Here is a 20,290-nt window from a genome sequence, read left to right as displayed (position 1 = left end):
GTGTGTGTGCGTGTGTGTGTGAGTGTGTGTGCGTGTGAGTGTGTGTGTGTGTGCGTGTGTGTGTGTATGTGTGTTGGCTGATGAAGAGTCTACCTGCACTGAGGAGCTCATCCGCCTCCAGTTCTGCTCTTCCCATGAGTTGCTTTCCAGACTCAAGGTCTAAGTTGTAGGAAGGTACCAGAAGTATCCTGGTCACATGTAGGAATCAGCCTGGTGGCCTTTCTGAGGCCCTGCACAACCTCTGGCAGAGTCAGGGTGACCTTGTAGGTCATGTGACTCAGTTACTAACCACATCTTCACCACGCAGCACTCAGGGTTATCCCATCCTCACTGAGCTGCCTCATTGTCCTTCAGCTGCTTCCAGCTCCTCAGCGTGCCAGCCAGTGTGCCACCTTCACACCTACAAAAGGAGACAGTCTCTGCTGTGAGGAAGAGGCACAGCTGAATAAAAGGGAGAAGCCATTTTCTTGGCCACCGTCAGCCTCCGGCTCCAGCACGGCCTCCCTCTCCCCTGTTGCTTTTCACATCTGCTTCCATGGCCCACCTGTTCTCTCTTCCTTGTGCACCCTTCCTCCCATGCTACATTCTGGTCCCAGGGCTTGGGTGCGCAGGCTTCCCTTTCATCCTCCTCACTCCCCAAACTCTGGATGCTGCACAGGTCCAAGATGATCTCAGCACGGGGCAGTTGAGGGTATGTGGCTGTTGTGGTAAAAGCACATTCCAGTAGCATGCAGGCCTCCACCCAAAGTGTGGCCAAAGTCATCTGGACTGGAGGAAGCGGGTCATTTACTGTTCCATCCTTTCATTTTCAGAGCCTCCCAAGCTGAATCCAGTGGTGGAGCCGTTGTCCTGGATGCTGGGTACCTGGCTGTCAGACCCGCCAGGAGTTGGTACCTTTCCGACACTGCAGCCCTTCCAGTACCTGGAGGAGGTGCACATCTCCCACGTGGGTCAGCCTATGCTCAACTTCTCGTAAGTCCCACCTTGCTCACGGGCTGCCTGGGCCTTTCGATAACTCCAGACTGACCAAAGACATGCCAGGCAGGAAGATGCAAAAGCACCATTAGATTTGCAGAGGCTCTGTCTTCTGAGCCTGGCAGCTGAGGCACAGGGTTGGTAAAAATGGTACTTTTCTGCTCTGTTATACATTCTTTAAGATGTTAGGCAGACAGCACGTTGACAAATTAGTTAATCCAAGCAGAAAAGCAATTGATGTGTGTTTAATTCAATCAGCAGCGTCAGTCTAATGGCTGGACATCAGTTACTCAGGACTGCTGAAGGAAGAAGGTGGGGCCGCCATTTACCTTTGCCCTTCACTAGGTGAGGTGTTCTAGCAAGTGTGCTTCTCAGTGGGAAATAATGTTGCTTTTAAGGGCAGCTGACATGTAATTTCAAGAGTAGCATAGGCTAGAGGCATATGTCAGTGGCCGAGTGGTTTTGTGGTGTGTCTGAGCCCCGAGTTTATTCCCCAGCCCTCACTTAAAAAAAATAAAAAAAAGTACGTAAGTTTAAAAAAGCAAAAATCTGTTCCTGCTTCAGTCTCCACTGTTAAGTTCTACATTAAGAATCTTAACTAGGGGCTGGCAGGATAGGTCAGTGGTAACAGCACTTGCCTCTAAGCCTGATGATCTGAGTTCAAGCCCCAGGACCCACAATGGTAGAAGGAGAGAAATGACTCCTCCAAGTCATTCACTGACCCCCTATACACAGGTATACACAATCAAATAAATGACATAAATATCTATCCTTAGATCTTACTAAATCACTTACTGTTGCTGCGTTGACTCTCTCTTTCCTGAAATACTTACAGAAGCATTTCACATTCAGATTTTTTAATTATTTATTTATGTGTCTGTGTGTGTCTGTGTATGTGCCCAAGGAGGTCAGCGGGTGTCAGCTCACTGAAGCTGGAGTTGGAGACAGTGAGCTGCCTGGTGTGGGTGCTGGGACGCTAACTGCAAGCACAGCGTGGGATCCTAACCACTGAGGCAGCTTTCAGCCCCAGCCTCAGAAGCTTTGGTTGGGGAATATTAGCTCAGGCTTTCCCAGGGAAGCAGCTCTAATTCACAAACCCCAAATCAGAATTCTCTGAAAACCAAAACAGTCTGAATACTGATATGATACCATTTCAGCTTTTAGGTTCTTATGGGTTTGGGGCTTTGTTTTGTTTTAAGATCAACTGTGGTTGTACTAGAACTTGCTGGGTAGACCAGGCTGATCTCAGAGTCCAAGAGATCTGCCTGCCTCTGCCTCCTTAAGTGCTAGGATTAAGAGTTTGTGTCACCGTGCCTAGGCTATTTTGGGTTTGAAGATTTATCATTATATATATTTTTAATGTGTATGAAGATCTCTGAGTCTGTGGTGGTGGACCACATGTGTGCCTGGTTTCTGCAGAGGCCAGAGAAGGTATTAGATCCCCTGGAACTGACATTACAGACAGTTGTGAGCTGCCACATGTGTACTAGGAACCAAACTAGGGTCCCCTTGCAAGAGGAGCAAGTGCTCTTAACCTCTGAGCCACATCTCCACCCTCATTTGGGGTTTTGAATTTTCTAATTAGCGATACTCAACCTGTATTTGTTTTGTTGTGGTTACTGGTTTTATCTGTTTTGTTGTGTTTGAGACAGAGTAACATTACACAGCCCAGACTGGTCTGAAAGTCGCTATGTATCTTAGATTGGCCTCAAACTCAGTGGTCTTGCCTCGTTAGCAGAGTGCTACCGTTACAAGCACGCACCACCATACCTGCTGATACATTTGCCTCATTTTATAAGTAAAATATGAAAAGGATAAGATGACTATTTTCTGGGGTTTGTTGGTTGGTTGGTTGTTTTTGAGATGGTCTCTATGTAGCGCTGCATGTCCTAGAACTCTCTATGAGACTAGACTTGCCTTAAACCCTTCCTCCAGAGTGCTGTGATTAAAGTCCTGTGTTATCACACCTGACAGTGTTTTTAAAAAGGGATCATTTGATTGTAAGGCATATGCCTATAATCTTCAGCATTCTGGGCTCTTAGCCTAGACTACTCAGAAAGACAGCTCACAAAGATGAGGGTAGCCTTAGTTATGGTTTCTACTGCTGTAATAAAACGTCATGACCAGAAGTAACTTGGAGAGGACACTGTTTATTTCATATCACAACGCTTGGGTCACACTCCACCACTGAGGGAAGTCAGGGCAGGAACTGAAGCAGAAGCTGTGGAAGAATGCTGCTTACTGGCTGTTTCTTGTGGCTTGCTCAGTTTGCTTGCTTAGTCAACTCAGAGTTGGTACCATCTCCTGTGAGCTGGGAATTCTGGATAATAAATTACCTTAGGCTGAGAGATGGCTGCGGTTAAAAACACTGACTGCTCTACTAGAGGTTCAGTTCCCAGCACCCACGTGCCAGCTAACAGCCATCTGTATCTCCAGTTTCAGGGGAATCTCAAATTATCTTATGGCCTCCAGGCATCTGTGTAGGGAACACCTATTCACATAAAACAAAACAAACAACAACAAAAATTCTTGGGCTAGAGAGATGTCTCACCAGTTAAGAGCACATATTTCTTTTCCAAAAGGACCCAAATTCGATTCCTAGCACCTATGTCAGGCCACTTAAAATTACCTGTAACTCCAGCTCCAGAGATCCCCAACCTCTGACCTCCATAGGTACCCCAACACATGTGACATACACACATATATACTCATGATGAAAATTTAAATAATCTTTAAATAAATAAATCTCAAAAGAGTCTAGCACAGCCAAGTAACATAATGTCTGTAACCCCAGTACTTGAGAAAATGAAGCAGAAAGATCACAAGTTCCAGGGCTGTGTGCCCAATTGTCTCAGATTTAAGAGAAAAGAGGTGTGGGCCTGGAGTGGTGGTTCCGTGGGTAAGAACTCTGGCTGCTTTTCTAGAGGACCTAGGTTCTGGGTTTGGTTCCCAACACCCACAAGGTGACTAACAACCATCTTTAAGTAGTTCCAAGGGAGCCAATGTCTTCTGGCCTTGCAGTTACCAGGAATGTATGTGGTACACAGACATACATGCAGTCAAAATACCCATACATATAAATTTTTTTTAAATAATAATAAAATTTTAAGAGAGAGCCAAGGATATATAGCTCAGTGGTAAAAGACTCGCCCAACATGTGTGAGGCCCTGGGTTCAATTCCAGCACTGGAAAAAACAAAACAAATAAATGATCCAGATAGTATAAATCAGGCTTGCTCCTTCTTTCTCCTCCCTCCCGTCTCTCCCTCCTTCCTCCCTCCCCGCCCAACCCCCACTCCATCTCTCCTGCTAGGCCTCCTGTGTAAGCAGCCTCTGCCACTACATTACACTCAGAGCCCAGCCCAGAGCCTTTTCAGTTTTCATGTCAGGCTATGACAGTGTAGACCATGTTGGCCTTTGTCTCCTAAGTGCTGCAATTAAGGACCTGTGTACTATGTTCAGTATGAATATGTGACAAAGGTTAGTTAGAAATTATACCCTAATTATATTTAAGTATGTGTGTGTGTGTGTGTGTGTGTGTGTGTGTGTGTGTGTGTGTGTATAAACAGTACCTGTTCTTCCATTTCTACCATAGAGAATGATTGGGTTCTTACACAAAAATAAGCACTGGATTTAATCCCAGTACTGGGAAGGTGAGATAGATGAATCTATTTAAATTCAAGGTCAGGCATCAATACACAATGAGACCTTGTCTCAAAACAAACAAACAAACAAGCAAAAGCCTTTAATCCCAGCACTGGGGAGAAAGGCAAGTCTGGTCTACAGAGTGAGTTCTCAGACAGCCTAGACTATACAAAGAAACCCTAAGATTTGGCTGTAATTATCTACAGTGTTTACAGCAGTGCCTAGGACTGAAACTGAAATACACAAGTTGAAAGGCCTCTGGAAAAGGACACTCCATATTATTAAGAACAAGTTACTGGGGCCAGGTATATCTGGTATGTGCTTCAGACCTGGCCTTAAGAGTTGGTCAGCGTGGAACAATGAACAGGAATGGAAGAGTGTTGGCAGGGGCTGGTAGACAGCTGAGAGTCAGAGCCTCTTCTGGTCAGAGTAGATCATGTCCCAGCAGTCCCATAGCTAAGGTCTCTTCCATAATGGCTTTTTTTGTTTGTTTTGTTTTGCTGAGTGAACTTCTCCTAGGGAAACATGAGCTATGAGCTATTCACCCCAGATCAACAACCAAGGACTCTACCAAGGTTCAGCTTGTTACATGTCGGACATATTACAGAGCATGGGTGGGAGGTTACTCACAGGTGTGTGGGTGGTCCCCAGACAGCGACATTACCACAGAACACACCCCATCATGGATGCAACCCCACAGAAGCTGCATCACAGAGCTCCCTTTTAGTTCACCTTACACTTGCATATGCTCTAGCATCTCCCGGGATCACTTGCGCTTGTTGGGTGGACAGGAGAGAGTAATGTGCGGAATCTCAGGTAACGGTCCTGTGCTAAAGAATGTTGACAGCTCTATTACCGTAAGACCTAGCTGGCACCATATTGTTCTGTGTGTTTTATTACCACTGTTTCTGAGACACAGAAATCTCTGCTCCAAGATGGTAGTAGGATAACCATGTAATTCCGGAAGGAAAAGGCCCTAGCACCCCAGACCCCCATCTCCTGGCTATTAGATTTTTTACTCCCTCTTTTGCAAGATTCATTTAGCCTTGGAAAGGTGATACGTGTATTTTTTTTTAACATTGGACCACCTATGTCACTTAACCAGGCCTTATTTATTCTTAGCAGTGTAACCAGTTATGAGTGTTTGCACCTTACCAGCTCTCTACAACCAAGGCCAATTGTACTAATAAACTCTGATCCTAAACACAGACACATACAAGGTCATTTGATATGTCCATTCAACAAAGCAAAACAATCCTCCTGAGATGTGTGGCCTGCCCAGCCACAGGCAGGCTTCTATCTGACTTCCACTACCAGCAGCAAGGTGTGACTGATCTTCTGCAGCAAGCTACTGTTGTGCCCATGAGCAAGCCTACCTGGCAGTTTGATAGTGTAGCACTCGGCACGTGTAGGCCAGTAAGATCGTTGGTGGCAGTTCTTCCAGCAGCAAGGCCAGCCAGCATGGAATGAGTGTCCAGCTGAGTCCCAACTTGATTTCTCCACGTTCTGCAACCAAAGCCTGCAGTGTCATCAGCAGGACGATCCTACCATCCAGACAGACACATAACCAACAAGAGTGGCAACACTTTTATGATCTGGGGAGCCTCTATAACAAGCAGCTGTAGGGAGTTGACGCCCCAGCACTGGGGTTGTTTTGTTGACACCTTGTAGCTTTTGGCATGGTCCCGCTCCGCAGGATGCACTCTGTTAGCCTGGTTAGCTGCTGTTTTCACTGCTTTTCAGATGGCTTTCTAAATCTCTAAGGCACTCAAGGTTAGCATTGTACCACCCATGGGAAGAAACCCTTTTATAGAGTGTGGGCAGGACCTTGCAGGCCATCTAGCAAGTTCTAGTTTATCTCACGGGTCAGCTGCTTAAAAGAGGATACTAAAGAAAGCTGTGAGTGAGGTCCACCAGAGCATGAGAACAGTTCCATCACTTGTTTCAGTTGTATCCTCACACAAGCATGAAGTACGGTGGGGTGGATAGAAGGTACTACTTCATGGAGTGTTCTGTGGCCTCTTTATCCTTGGGTACTTTCCCGTGGTGCTGATACACATTTTTTAAAAAAGATTTACTTATGTGTATGAGTACACTGTAGCTGTACAGATGGTTGTAAGCCTTTGTGTGGTTGCTGGGAATTGAATTGAGAACCTCTGCTCGCTCCGGCCCAAAGATTTTATTTATTATAAATAAGTACACTGTTGCTGTCTTCAGACACACCAGAAGAGGGCCCCAGATCTCATTACGAATGGTTGTGAGCCACCATGTGGTTGCTGGGATTTGAACTCAGGACCTTTGGAAGAGCAGTCAGTGCTTTTAACTGCTTAGCCATCTCACCAGCCCCCTGATATTCACTCCTGATGAGCTAGCCTAAGCTACTCAGCACCATCAATGGGAGCGGAACTATTCTCATGTCTGACACTTGAGTTGACCCAGGCTCTGCCAGACTCAGAGTTTTGTAACAGTAAGCAGTTGCGTCTCCCTCTGCACTGAGCTGCTAAGTAAATCCCAGGTCAGGTGAATAGTTTCCTCCTCAACATACTTTCCTGCAGGGCGGAAGTGTGCACAGCTTCATGGTTTTCACCTGCACTGTTTTTATCATTTCATGCCTTCTATGAAGCTCACTAGGGGAGTATTTCTCTTTCTGTTATTTTCTTTCTGTAGGTTGACACAAATATTGTCACATTTGCCTTTAAATGACCTAAACAAACTCCTTTTATCTACTTTACCCTCCTTCATTTCCTCCTCAGTGTTACAGCACCATAAGGGCCCAATTTACATGTCATTTTAAGTCGTTCAGATCCAGCAAACTCTTCTACCATGTAGAGCACACCCAGCAAGAGGCTCAGCTAAGCAACCAAAGCGCAGTTCCCAGGATGCCTGCTGCATATATTTAAATGGAGAAAATAGCCCTTTGTCGCTCAGTAAACTGGGCACCACCTCTCTTCTTCAGCAGCTTCTGTCCCTTCTCTTTCAGACCCTGATTCATGGCGACCTCAGAAGCTAATAACCAAGTGTCCCTAATGGCATATATGAGCCAGGACATGAGGAACTGACTTTTTCCTACTGTCCCTAGAAGGGCCTGCTTACGTTACTCAGCTACTTCCACAGCATTCAGACTGGTCCCATGTACCCTGTGTTCCACAGCACACCAAGCTGTGAGTTCTTTCCCTTCCTTCTTACAAGTCTCTCCCACCACAAGCCATTCCAAGGCAGAGTGTTCCCCACTCTTGACTTGTTGTGTACCTCGTCTGTACTGTCATGGGCCTTGCCTGCCCGGGTATCTGAAGCATCTGAGAGGTACTTGTGATCTTTACCTTATTGTTTGCAGTCTTCGCTAGCTGTCTCTCCCTATGGGATTCAAGTTTCTAATCACAGAGACTATAACACAGCTCTGATTTGTGACCTCTTTCTCTTTTGCATCCCTCCCAGCAGCAGGAAGTAGAGAACCAGCAACTCTTAACTCGTCCCCTTTTATCTAATTTACCTGCTGAATTAGAGACTAACATGGAGCATGAGAACTACATGACCCTTTGCATTGTAATTCTTACTTTCCATAAGCAAGGTCTTGCTGGGCAGCCATCCTGGCTTCCATTGCATATTTTTATTAGCATAGTAGCTGTCACAAATGCTGTGGCAGCTTGCTGGTGTCTTGTCCATTTGTGCATCTCTCCAGGACTGCATTGTATTCTCTAGTCCTTCAACTGTCTTCAGGTCGAGCCCACTCATTACAGAGGAATGTCACTTGGTGAACATGGAGCAAGAAAACTACCCTGACTGAGCACTGCCTCCCATCTCTGTGGATACTCCACCCTCCAATATCTCAGCTTTAGTCATGTGTCTTACTACCCACGACAAGGCCCATGCAACTGCCACCATAGCAAGAAAGCACATATCTTATACTATAGGGGAACTCGATCACTCCTGATAGTCAGTCCTAAGATATTTTGGTCTTGGTTATGTTTGCGACACAAAGCAAAGACTGTACAATTGCTGTTCCCAAATTCATCGTGAATCTGCTGCTCCGCAGTAGGATGTCAGTTTGTTGTATGAACTTTTCCCAAGGAGACATGAACAAATGTCTGTTAACCAACTACAGACCAAAGGTAAGACTTTGGTTGTCAAACCAATGAGATTATTGAGGTTCCTTATAAAACTGCAGGTGACCTTCAAACAGCAGTACCTCCTCAAATCCCACTCCATCCCATAGATGATGCTTCATGGAGGCCTGCTTTTTAGTTACTGATGTACTCGAACAACTCCCAAAATCACTGCGGCTCAGTGGTGAGGCAGAAGAGAACAATGGCTAGAATCCCAGAGAAGGTCCTGCAAGTCTCCCCTTCTGCTAGATGGTTATGGTGACACGTGCCTTTAATCCCAGCACTTGGGAGACAGAGGCAGACTGTGAGTTACAGGTCAGGGCTGTACGGTGGGACCTTGTCTGAGAAGAACAAAGTCCCTTTACTGCTGCAAAGTAAAGGGACTTACTCGCTGTGCTGTTTGCTTCTAGTCACTGTGACTGTGAGACAGGTATTCTGCAGGGTGGCATGGGACACTGATGGTGTGCCCAGAGGAAAGCCTTACTACAGTACATCTAGTGGGACAGCTCTTTGAGGCTGCATATCTTCTTCACATCTCTGTTTCCCATCCAGGTTCAACTCCTTCCATCCAGAAACACACAAGCCAATGCACAGAGAGTGTGGCTTCATCCGCCTCAAGCCTGACACCAACAAAGTGGCCTTCGTCAGTGCCCAGAACACAGGTATGGTACCCTAACAGGTCAGTGTTACAGAGATCATCTCGGTGACTTTCAAGTGCATTTCTCCTCATGGTGTGTATTGTAGGGACAGTGAGGATATAGTTTTCCACACTTGAGCCTTCCTCCTAGCACCTTAGTTATGGTACTTTACCTGTACCAACACAGTACATGCCCAAAGGATAGGTCCTAACAAGAACAGGCCGACTGACCACATAGTCCTTGTCTGGAAGTCTGCAAGCTGATGCCTCAGAAATCACTCAACAGCCTTTGTGACCTTGACCATGCCCAGTCTCATTCCTGTTCAGAATTAGCCAGCTTGGAGTAGAGCTACCAACAGACACTGTCAGACATGGACTTATACAAAAGACAGAGGTCTGTCTGTCCCTGACTCCTTCCCCGGCACAGGGTAAAACTATACCTGAGGGTACTACTCCTAGCCCATTAAGAAGTCTAGTAGAAGAGCTGGGGTCCAAGCAGCTGCAGTCAGGGGGACTGGGGTCCAGGCAGCTGCAGTCAGGTGGACTGGGGTCCAGGCAGCTGCAGTCAGGGGGACTGGGGTCCAGGCAGCTGCAGTCAGGGGGACTGGGGTCCAGGCAGCTGTAGTCACAGAGACTGGGGTCCAGGCAGCTGCAGTCAGGGGGTCCAGACAGCTGCAGTAGGAGGACTAGGGTCCAGGCAGCTGCAGTAGGAGGACTAGGGTCCAGGCAGCTGCAGTAGGAGGACTGGGGTCCAGGCATCTCTACAGAGATTGCCCTCCATCAAGCATTTGCCCTTGTGCTCCTCCTCATTACTTAGAGGTGAGTGAGGCAGGGGTATTCCTTGATTCTATGAATTCCAGACCAGCCTAAGCAACATAATAAGACCCCTTCCCAAAAACAGGTATGGGTGTTGAGGAGACAGCTTAGTAGGCAAAGTGCTTACTATGCATGCATGAAAACCTGAGTCTGGATGCCCAGTATCCACATAACAGTGGATTATAGACTCAGGCGTAAGAAAGAAAAATACCCTACTCACCGTCAGCCTCTGATCCCACATGAGTGGAGAGAGAGAATGAGAATTCTGAGTCACTTTCTTGGTATCTGCAAGAATGGCTCATCTCCCTTCATGTGAGAAGAGAGAGACACTGTACCTGGATGGTCGCTAAGCTCAGGTTTCCCTTGACTGACTCACGGGCATCGGAATGGCTTGGGCATGGGAATGGCTTGGGAATCACACTAACTGCCTCTCCCTTGCAGGGATTGTGGAAGTGGAGGAGGGTGAAGTAAATGGGCAGGAGCTGTGTGTCTCATCCCATTCCGTCTCCAGGATCTCCTTTGCCAAGGAGCCCCATGTGGAGCAGGTGAGCCCAGCCTCCTCCCAGATGACCCCAGACTGTTTGCCTTCGGCAGTGGTACCACACCATCCAATAGACTTAGCACTCCTGCTGCTCCTCTGGTCTTTATCGCACACCCTCCCTGCTGTTAGTGCCTGTCCCCTGATCCCTGTAAGGTGCTATCTTCCCATCACAAATATCCCTTTATGTTTGTGCTTTATGCTTTTGTAAATATGCCCAAATTTATTAGACAGCTTTCTCCTAAGTTACTGAACCAGAGGGTAAGTGCACTTTTCAAGCATGATCCTGGTCAACTGCTAGCATTGCCTGCATCCCTGTGTCCTGCCTCAACCCCATTGCAGTTTTCAGTCCAGCTTGTGAATGGAAGGACATTTTCTACGCTATGGGTCATTTTCATTATTACCTTGTATATTAATACATTCTGTTTATGCTGGGTTTTCTCTAGGTTGAGATTCTGTTATTGATATAGAGGAGATTTTTTACATGCTGCGGCTGTTATCTGCGGTCTCTTCCCTGTGTGACTAGTGTGGCTCAAAGCAATGCCTTTGTTTATAATGCTGTCTGCCCCAGATGTTTCCTTTAATACATCTGGACTCAGGTTCCTACTTTAGAATTCGCTGTCTACTCCAAAATAATTAATAATAATAATATCATCTCATTTCCTTTTGGCTTTGTAGCTTTGCTTTTCTCTGTTAGACTTTAATCTGTCATACCTGCCTTTCCTGTGATTCAGGATGTTTGCCTGCTGAGTGACTTGTGGTCTTTTTTTTTTTTTTTTAAGATTTATTTATTTATATAAGTACACTATAGCTGTCTTCAGACACACCAGAAGAGGGCATCAGATGGTTGTGAGCCACCATACGGTTACTGGGAACTGAACTCAGAACCTCTGGAAGAGCAGTCAGTGCTCTTAACCACTGAGCCATCTCTCTAGCCTGACATGTGGTCTTTACGTGGTTTATAAGGTGCTGTGTATCTCTTAGATTATGCTTGTATGAACATAGTCTCTGGTTCTTTCCAACTGCTTATTCATTGTTAACCAGCAACACATCATTTAAGAACTTGTGCCTTGCTGTGTGCGGTTGCACACGCCTTTAATCCCAGCATTTGGGAGACAGAGGCAGGCGAATTTCTGAGTTCAAGGCCAGCCTAGTCTACAGAGTGAGTTCCAGGACAGCCAGGGCTACACAGAGAAACCCTGTCTCGAAAAAAAAAAAAGCCAAAGAACATATGCCTTTATATTCCATTATAGTATCTCTGTTCTGATTTTTAATATTTAGTATCTGCAGGAAGTTCTACTTACTCTTTTCTCCATCTTCCTCCCCTATGCTTAAGAGTTTCTTCCGTATGAACTTTTTTGTTTTACTTGTTTTTTGTGTTTATTTAGACAACACTGGCTGTCTTAGAACTTGCTATGTAAATCAAACTGGCCTTGAACTCTGACCCTCCTGCCTCCACCCCTGAGTCCTGTGGTCTGTGTGTATCAGCACACCCAGTGTTGGTAGCTTTTCAGTTGAATCTGTGAATTCCCAGTGAACTCAGTTTATACAACTGCTTTGTTCGGTGCTGTTGAGGATGCAGGAGATTTGGGAGTCAGTTTCCATCACAGCAGTGTGGAGCTCTGCTGTTGAGCACTGCTTAGGATGCTTGCAGCCCTGGGTTCTGTCTGCAGCACCACGGTCCATGAAGACTGCATTCAATACACAGCTTAAGCTGAACTCTGCTTACGCAGCGGCATTATCAGCACAGTTGTCTACCATGGTGACTTCAGCTCTCTCTCATGTATGTCGCACAGGCAAAAGCTCCAACTATGTGAGCACAGAGTATGTGCTTTATAGTTTTGGGCTGTGTACATAGAATTTTTTTCTACTTCCTCTTTTGATTGATTATTGATAATTAGTTTCTTGATATTGTTCATTTGAAACAAGGTCTCACTGTGTTTCTTGGGTTGGTCTAACATCTCTGACTTTACATAATCCTTCCTTCCTGTGCTGAGACTGTGGTTTTACCTCCATGCCAGCTAGACTTGGGACTTGAGTATGTTTATGGTAGACTGGAACATTTCTGTATTTTCGGACAGCTAGGGTCTTTGACATGAGACTGGATCCCATCAGTAGTTTTGTAGCTTCTGGAAAGAATCTGTATTTGCCCCTCTTTAGGCTAGCACTGCATCAAATCAGTGTCTCCAACACATGGGCCATGCTTGCTCTTAGGCTCTAACTGCTACTTGTCATGTTATAGTTAATCATTTTCCCGTGTCATTATTTGGTCATTTTGTGTCAGCATTATTTCCTTACAGATTGAAGTAAGAGCTTTTTCACCTTTTCTGTTCTTTTCTAAAGGGTGAGGCTCCTGGGGGTTATCTATAGACCTCTGACAAAGTGTCGGGGGCGCAGGCTATGGAAACAGGCCCAGGCACCAACAACGAGCTCTTCTTCCATGATCACTTATCTACCTTGTCTTCTACCCACTCCAGCTACAGATTCATGTTTTCATAGTGTTGGTTTTATCTGGCTTTTCAGAATGGTCTGCCATTCTGTCACCTGAACTCTAATGCTCTGTGTGTGTGTGTGTGTGTGTGTGTGTGTGTGTGTGTGTGTGTGTGTGAGAGAGAGAGAGAGAGAGAGAGATACCTTCTTTTCTTGATCATGCTTGTCAAAGGGTCTCTGTCCGCAGAGGTTTTATTTTTTGGCTGGAGAACTAGCTTTTGGGTTTTACTGATTAAATAGGAATGCCTCTCCTTCAGAGGTGCAGGAGGCAGAGATGATGGCATTGGTCATCTGGGATGTGTGCTTTGTGCTCTATTACTACTGCCCCACCCCCACTGTCTCAGTATCGTCTGGCAATGACCCAGTGAACCAGAGCTGGAAGCATAGACTGGGGTTTGAGCTTTCATCTTGAGCTAACAGGCAAAACCTCAAACATAAGGAAGCACAGAACTGGAAGCCAGGCAGTGATGGCAAGGAGAGGGTCAGGCCCATCTGTCCTACCAGGTCTGTTCGTGAAGGTAAAGGGAAATGACCCTATTGTTAGGATGTCTGGGGAATTTCCTGGGGCCTCTTTGTAGCCAAATCCGTACTCAGTATTTATAACATTTGCTTAGTTTTTGTGTACATAGCTCTGATCCAGCACCACACTCCACTAGTTGTCCAGAGCTTATGTTGGGGACTGGATGGCCTCGGTGGTAAAGAGCACATTCTGCACTGCCAAGGACTCGTTCAGTTCCCAGCTTATAACCCTGACTCCAGAAGTCTGATCTCACCTCTGGCACCCATGGAAACCTACACTCACATGTATACTCACCCACATGCAGACACATAATTGTAATAAAAAATAAAGTTCACGTTGCACACTGAAAAACAGTATCTAGGTTTTACCCTGAGCTGCTCTGGACTTTACAGAGCTTCGTGGTCTGCACTCTGTCCAGCCTAGAACTGCTCCTGGGGACCCCTCCCCAGTGGCACCTGGAGCGCCTGTTACACATGCCACCTTTGCCTCGGTCCCTTTGTTTTCTTTTGTCTTTTTTTTTTTAAGATTTATTTATTTTATGTATATGAGTATACTGTAGCTGACTTCAGACACACCAGAAGAGGACATCAGATCCCATTGCAGATGGTTGTGAGCCACCGTGTGGTTGCTGGGAATTGAACTCAGGACCTCTGGAAGAGCAGACAGTGCTCTTAACCTCTGAGCCACCTCTCCAGCCCAGTCTCTGTTTTCTGATCTCTGCCTTTTTTCTCATCACTTGGTCTTTTGCTGTTTCCCAGGAGTCTTCACAGTTATTTTCCAACTGCTACATTGTATTTTTAATTTTGTTGTTACAGTGTTTCATGTCTTCTTCCTCTCCTGAACGCTTTCTTAGGATATTATTCATTTCATTCCTGGATATACCAGGGTTTTGTGTGTTTCATTTTTTGAGAATTCTGTTCAGTTCATGAGGTCCCACTTATTACTAATGTCTATGCTATCAGAGTCCTGTTTGGAAAGTGCTTTCCTTTGCCAGTGAGTTAAGGCAAATTCTGGTGGGGGCATTTTGTCAGGTGAGGGCTGACCCCTTCCCAAGTGACTCTAGCTTTTGTCAAGTTGACAGAAACTAACCAAGGCTGCAACATTCTATACTTGTCCTTGATTTAGTAGAGATGTTTTGCATTTCTCTCCATTTAGAATGATGTCAGCTGTGTGCTGACTGCTCTGCCTTTATATTGTTGAGATCCCTTTATAGTGTTTGTATCTCTGCAGGGGGACTTTGTGTCCAGACTTTTATCGTGAAGGGATGTTGGAATTTGTTTGTTTGTTTGTTTGTTTGTTTGTTTGTTTTGGATGTTGGGTTTTTGTTAAGCCTTTTCTGTATCTAATTAGATAATGTTTATGGTTTCTGTCTTTTAGTATATTTACTTGTGGATTTACATATATTGAACTATCCTTGTGTCTCTGGGATGAATCTAAATTGATCATGGCAGATAATGTTTTTTTATGTATTCTTGAATTCAGTCTGCAAGTGTTTTTGTTGAGAATTTTTACAGCTATGTCCATAAGGAACATTGGTCTATAACTTTGTTGTTGCTGCTGCTGTTGTTATGGAGTCTTTATGTGGTTTTAGTGTCACTAGGTGGTGTTATAAAAAGATGTTAGAAATGTTCTATTTTGCAGACTAATTTGCAGGGTTGTTGTTGTTGTTCTGGGGTTTTTGGGGGGTTTTTTGTTTGTCTGTTTGCTTGTTTGGTGTGCGTTCTTCTTTAAGGGTCTGGTTCGCTTATGTGCAGAATCCACTGGGCCCTGAGCTTTTCATTTGTGAGAGATTTTTAGTCACTCTTCTCTCTCAGTGGCTCTGTTTAAATTGCTTGTTTCATCTTGATGTATCCTTAGTAGGTCCATGTGTCATTTGTTCTCCATTTCTTTGAGGCTTCCCAATGTGATGAGGTACACGTTTCCTAAACGTCTGCCTGCACGGTTGCCTGCATTTCCTCCGGTCAGTTACAGCAGCTTCTAACTTTATTAATTTGGTTTCTCTTTTTGCTTAACTTGGCTAAAGGTTTGTTGATCTTATTGATTCTCCCCACCACCCCCCAAAAAACCCACCTCTTCTTTTCATTGATCCTTTGCATTGTTTGTTTCTCTTTCATATTCCAGCCACATGTTTATTTTTCCCATCTAATCATTCTGGATATGATTTCTAGCTAGCTCCAATTTTTTGGTATAGGCAGTTAGTGCCATGAACTTTCTTCTTAGAACTGCCTTCATTTTAGTATGTTGTATTTTATTTTATTTTCTTCACTCTAAAACCAGTTTAATTTCCTTCTTGATTTCTGCCTTGACCCTGTCTTCCTTCAGTAGTAAGTGTTTAGCTTCCATGAAGTTTTGTATGTTCTGCAGTTCAGTTGTTGCTGATAACCAGTTTTAATCCATGGTAGTCAGATAGGATGCAGAATAGATCAGTTTTCCTATATTTGTTAAAACTTGCTTTGTGTCCAAATATGTGGCTGATTTTAGAAAAATTTCCATAGGCTGCTGAGAAGGAAGTGTGTTCTTTAATGTTTGAGAGAAATGTCCTGCAGGTAGGTATCTGTAAAGCCTGTTTGATTGATATTATTTAACTCCAGTATTTCTTTGTTTTGTTTTTGTCTGGATGGCCTCTCTGTTGGTGAGTATAGGGTTTTCACATCAGTATCATTGAGTGAGAATCAAAATGATTTTTAGTGGGAATAGTATTTCTTTTATAAACTGGGTGTTTTTGTGTTTGATGAATAAAATATTAGAATTGTAAGTAATATCCTCTTAGTAGATTTTCCTCTAATGAATATGTAGTGACCGTCCCTATCTCTCCTGATTAGTTCTAGCTCACATACTAAAATGGATATATAGCTGCATGCGTCTTGGTTCCATTTGCTTGGAGTTCGTTTTGCATCCTTTTACTTAAGAATGTCCGTCCTTGATGGTGAGGTGTGATATTGGAAGCATCAAAAAGGTAGATCTTGTTTTCTGATGCAGTCTGTTAGCCTGTGTCTCTTCACGGGGAAAGTGAGACCATCGAGAGAGGTATTGGTGCTAGAGGGATGGCTCAGTGATTAAAAGTTCTTGTCACTCTTGCATGGGAGCTGGGTTTGATTCCCAGCATCCATGTGATGGCTCACAACCATCTATAACTTTAGTTCCAGTTGACTCAGGCCATCTTGTCATTCACAGACACAGAGCACGCACATGGAACACAGACATACATGCAAGCAAACTATCATACGTATAAAATAAAAGAAGGAAATCTAAAAGAAAATGAGAGTTTTTGAGCAGTATTTATTAATTCCTAACATGTTGCTGCTATTATTGTCTGTTTTGTTTTTCTTTAAAGACTTCTTTTGGTATCTGTTCTAAGATTATGTATTCCTTGTGTCTTATTGAATGTGGCTAGTTAATCTTACTTTTAGACCTAAGTTTTCCTTTCAGGGTCTTCTGTAGATCTAGTTTGGTGGACAGAAACATCTTAAACTTGTTTTTATCACCGGGTAGTGATGGCGCACACCTTTAATCCCAGCACTCGGGAGGTAGAGGCAGAGGCAGGCAGATTTCTGAGTTCGAGGACAGCCTGGTCTACAAAGTGAGTTCCAGGACAGCCAAGGCTATACAGAGAAACCCTGTCTCGAAAAACCAAAAAAAAAAAAAAAAACTTGTTTTTATCTTGGGGTATTTTCCTTCTATTGTGATAATGGTTTTTTGCTAAGTATAGTAGTCTGGGCTTGTCTCTGTGGTCTTTCAGAATTGACAGCATATTCATCTAGGCCCTTATGTCCTTCGAACTCTCTACTGAAAAGCCAGTGGCCCCACATTTATATGTGACTTGGTCTTTTTCTCTTGCAGTTTTAATATCCTTTCTTTGTTCTGTGCACTTAATGTTTGATTATGTGTAGTGTGAGTTTCTTTTCTGCTCCTGATTATTTTGTGTTCTATATGCCTCTTGCAGCCTCTTTCCTTGGGAAACTTTCATACAAGGTTTTGCTAAGCATATTACCGATGCCTTTGATCTAGGTTTCTACTCTGTCCTTTAGACCTGCTATTTGTAGGTTTGGTCTTTTCATGGTGTCCCAGATTTTTGAATGTTCCGTGCCTGAGTTTTTTAGATCTAACATTTTCTTTTACCTTGTCTTCCAGATGTGAAATTCTCTCTTCCACTTGGTTTGATGGGGGGGTGGGGAGGAGGGGGAGGCAGTTGATCTGAGCATTTTTGTTTGATTTCCTGAGTTCTCCATCAAGAGTTTTATTCTTTAGTGATTCCATTTCTTTGTAAATTCTATTTTCCTATCTTGAATTGTTTTCATTAATTTATTCCACTGTTTACTTGTGGCTTTGGTCTTCATTGAGACATGTATTCATAGCTTTTTCTAGGGTCCTTGAATATATGCATAGTTGCTCTTTGAAGTCCTCTCTTGCGCTTCAGCTACATTGCTTTTCTCATGAAAGCCTGCAGTAGGGTGCTGATTCCTGGAGACATGTGTATCTTGGTTGTTAATGTTTGTATTTGAGGATGTGACCTGTTACCTGAGCATGCAGAGTCAGGACATCTGTGGGTATCTGTTCACTCCTCTGCTGGGTGTGTGTTAGGTCTCTGTTGGGTTGTGGATCCCTGGATGAGTTTCAGGGACCAGTGGCTGGCTGAAGTTGTGTTTTTAGCTTTAGACACAGAAAGCAGCCCCAGATACGTGGGAAGGGTGATGGGTGAGTGTCAAGGAAGGTGACTGACCCTGGTGGAGGCTAAGTACTGTTCCTGTGTGTGTGTGTGTGTGTGTGTGTGTGTGTGTGTGTGTGTGAGACAAAGTCTTGTGTGTCTCAGGCTGGCTATGAACTCAGGATACTCTTTTTTTTTTTTTTTAAAGATTTATTTATTATATGTAAGTACACTGTAGCTGTCTTCAGACACTCCAGAAGAGGGAGCCAGATCTCGTTACGGATGGTTGTGAGCCACCATGTGGTTGCTGGGATTTGAACTCTGGACCTTCGGAAGAGCAGTCGGGTGCTCTTACCCACTGAGCCATCTCACCAGCCCAGGATACTCTTGTTTAACCTCCTCGTGGATTATAGTTGGCGCCACCACATCCAGGTTATTTACTGCTGCGGATCTAACCCACGGCTTCATGCCTGCAAGCAAGCACTCTACCAACTGAACTACATCCTCAAATCCCTGACTAGAATCTTGCTTTGTCTGTCTGTTTTTAAATGTATTCAGAGATAGATAGGGCTGGACAGATGGCTCAGCGGTTAAGAGCACTGGCTATTCTTCCAGAGGTCCTGAGTTCATTTCCCAGCAACCACATAGTGGCTCACAACCCTCTCTAATGGGATCTGATGCCCTCTTCTTGTGTGCATGAAGACAGAACACTCATGTACATTAAATAAATGAATGAATTTATGTAGGTAGGTAAGTAGGTAGGTAGGTAGATAGATAGATAGATAGATAGATAGATAGATAGATAGATAGATAGATAGATAGATAGATAGATAGGGTGTGTGTATGTGTGCTCCTCTGTTAGAGCAGTAAGCACTCTTAACCACTCTGGGACCATCTCTCCAGCCCCCTTAACCAGACTTGAAATAACTGACATTTTTATCTTTTTTTCTCAGGAAAAGGGTTTGGGGGTCCACGTAATGAGTGTGGCAAAAGCAGCCAGTGGTTCAGAAGCACTGAAGTGATAGGCCCTTAGAGAGCTCCTCAGACATTCATTTATCATATGATCACACTGTGTTCACAAGCATTCTATACACAAGGGCATGACTCAAGAGTTTACTCATATTCTTGTGAAAAGACCCATATAATAGACCCGTGCTCCCCAAGTGCTGACCCAGTGTCCTCTAAAACATTTGCTATAGTGTAGGGCTCAGATGAAAGTGGGAGGTTATAGGCAGCAGAATGCCAGCATATGTTAACAGATACCAATCAATAGGTGAGTTCTTGAAAGCTGAGCACACACCTGCCCGTATCCACCTGCTGCTTGGGAGAAGTGGCTGAGGAGCCTATAACCACAGCCTTGATCATGGTGTGTCCCATGGTGTTACACCCAGAGTCGTAACCTTGGTGGGGTATTCCCTACTCACAGGCCTGTGACCAGTAATTAACACAGGCGGATGCTCCAGTGTTTATTCAGTATTTTTGTTTTTTCCAAATAAACCCCAGGCTAGCTTGGAGCCAGGCTGACCTAGAATTTGAGACAGTTCTCTTGTCCAGGCCTGCAGAGTGCTAGGATTATAGGAGTGTGCCACCACACCCAACCTTTGTTGAATTCTTTGAAGATATAAACTTAAGTGTTCTGTCTTGTTCTCCATTCAGATCACTCGGAAATTCAGGCTGAATTCTGAAGGCAAACTTGAACAGACGGTCTCTATGGCAACCACTACACAGCCAATGACTCAACATCTTCACATTACCTACAAGAAGGTGACCCCTTAACCCGGAGCCACTCCCAGAGCCTGTCTAGTAGACATGGTGTGGTCACAGGCTCTGCTGACACTGAAGTGTTGTCCAGGTGTTCTTGTAATGGCATAGAAAACCAAATAAAAGGCCTTTATTTTTATGGCTGAAGATTTTGAATATTA

At 44.5% G+C, this 20,290-nt stretch overlaps 1 protein-coding gene across 2 annotated transcripts in view; it reads left to right on the top strand.

The window, feature by feature from the left end:
- Nucleotides 1–20,290, top strand: part of Thap4 (THAP domain containing 4) — a 49,409-nt gene extending 29,119 nt beyond the window's left edge. For both annotated transcript variants that reach the window (XM_021160212.2, XM_021160222.2), the window contains 4 exons: nt 813–972; nt 9,275–9,384; nt 10,617–10,720; nt 20,025–20,290. In XM_021160212.2, the coding sequence (XP_021015871.1) occupies nt 813–972; nt 9,275–9,384; nt 10,617–10,720; nt 20,025–20,144 (494 nt within the window). In that variant the 3' untranslated portion in view covers nt 20,145–20,290. The remainder of the gene's footprint in view (nt 1–812; nt 973–9,274; nt 9,385–10,616; nt 10,721–20,024) is intronic.

This window comes from Mus caroli, chromosome 1 (assembly GCF_900094665.2).
Source record: "Mus caroli chromosome 1, CAROLI_EIJ_v1.1, whole genome shotgun sequence".
Taxonomy (NCBI): domain Eukaryota; kingdom Metazoa; phylum Chordata; class Mammalia; order Rodentia; family Muridae; genus Mus; species Mus caroli.
The sequence above is the reverse complement of the archived record's forward strand: the minus strand, read 5'-3'. Positions and strand labels throughout refer to the sequence as shown.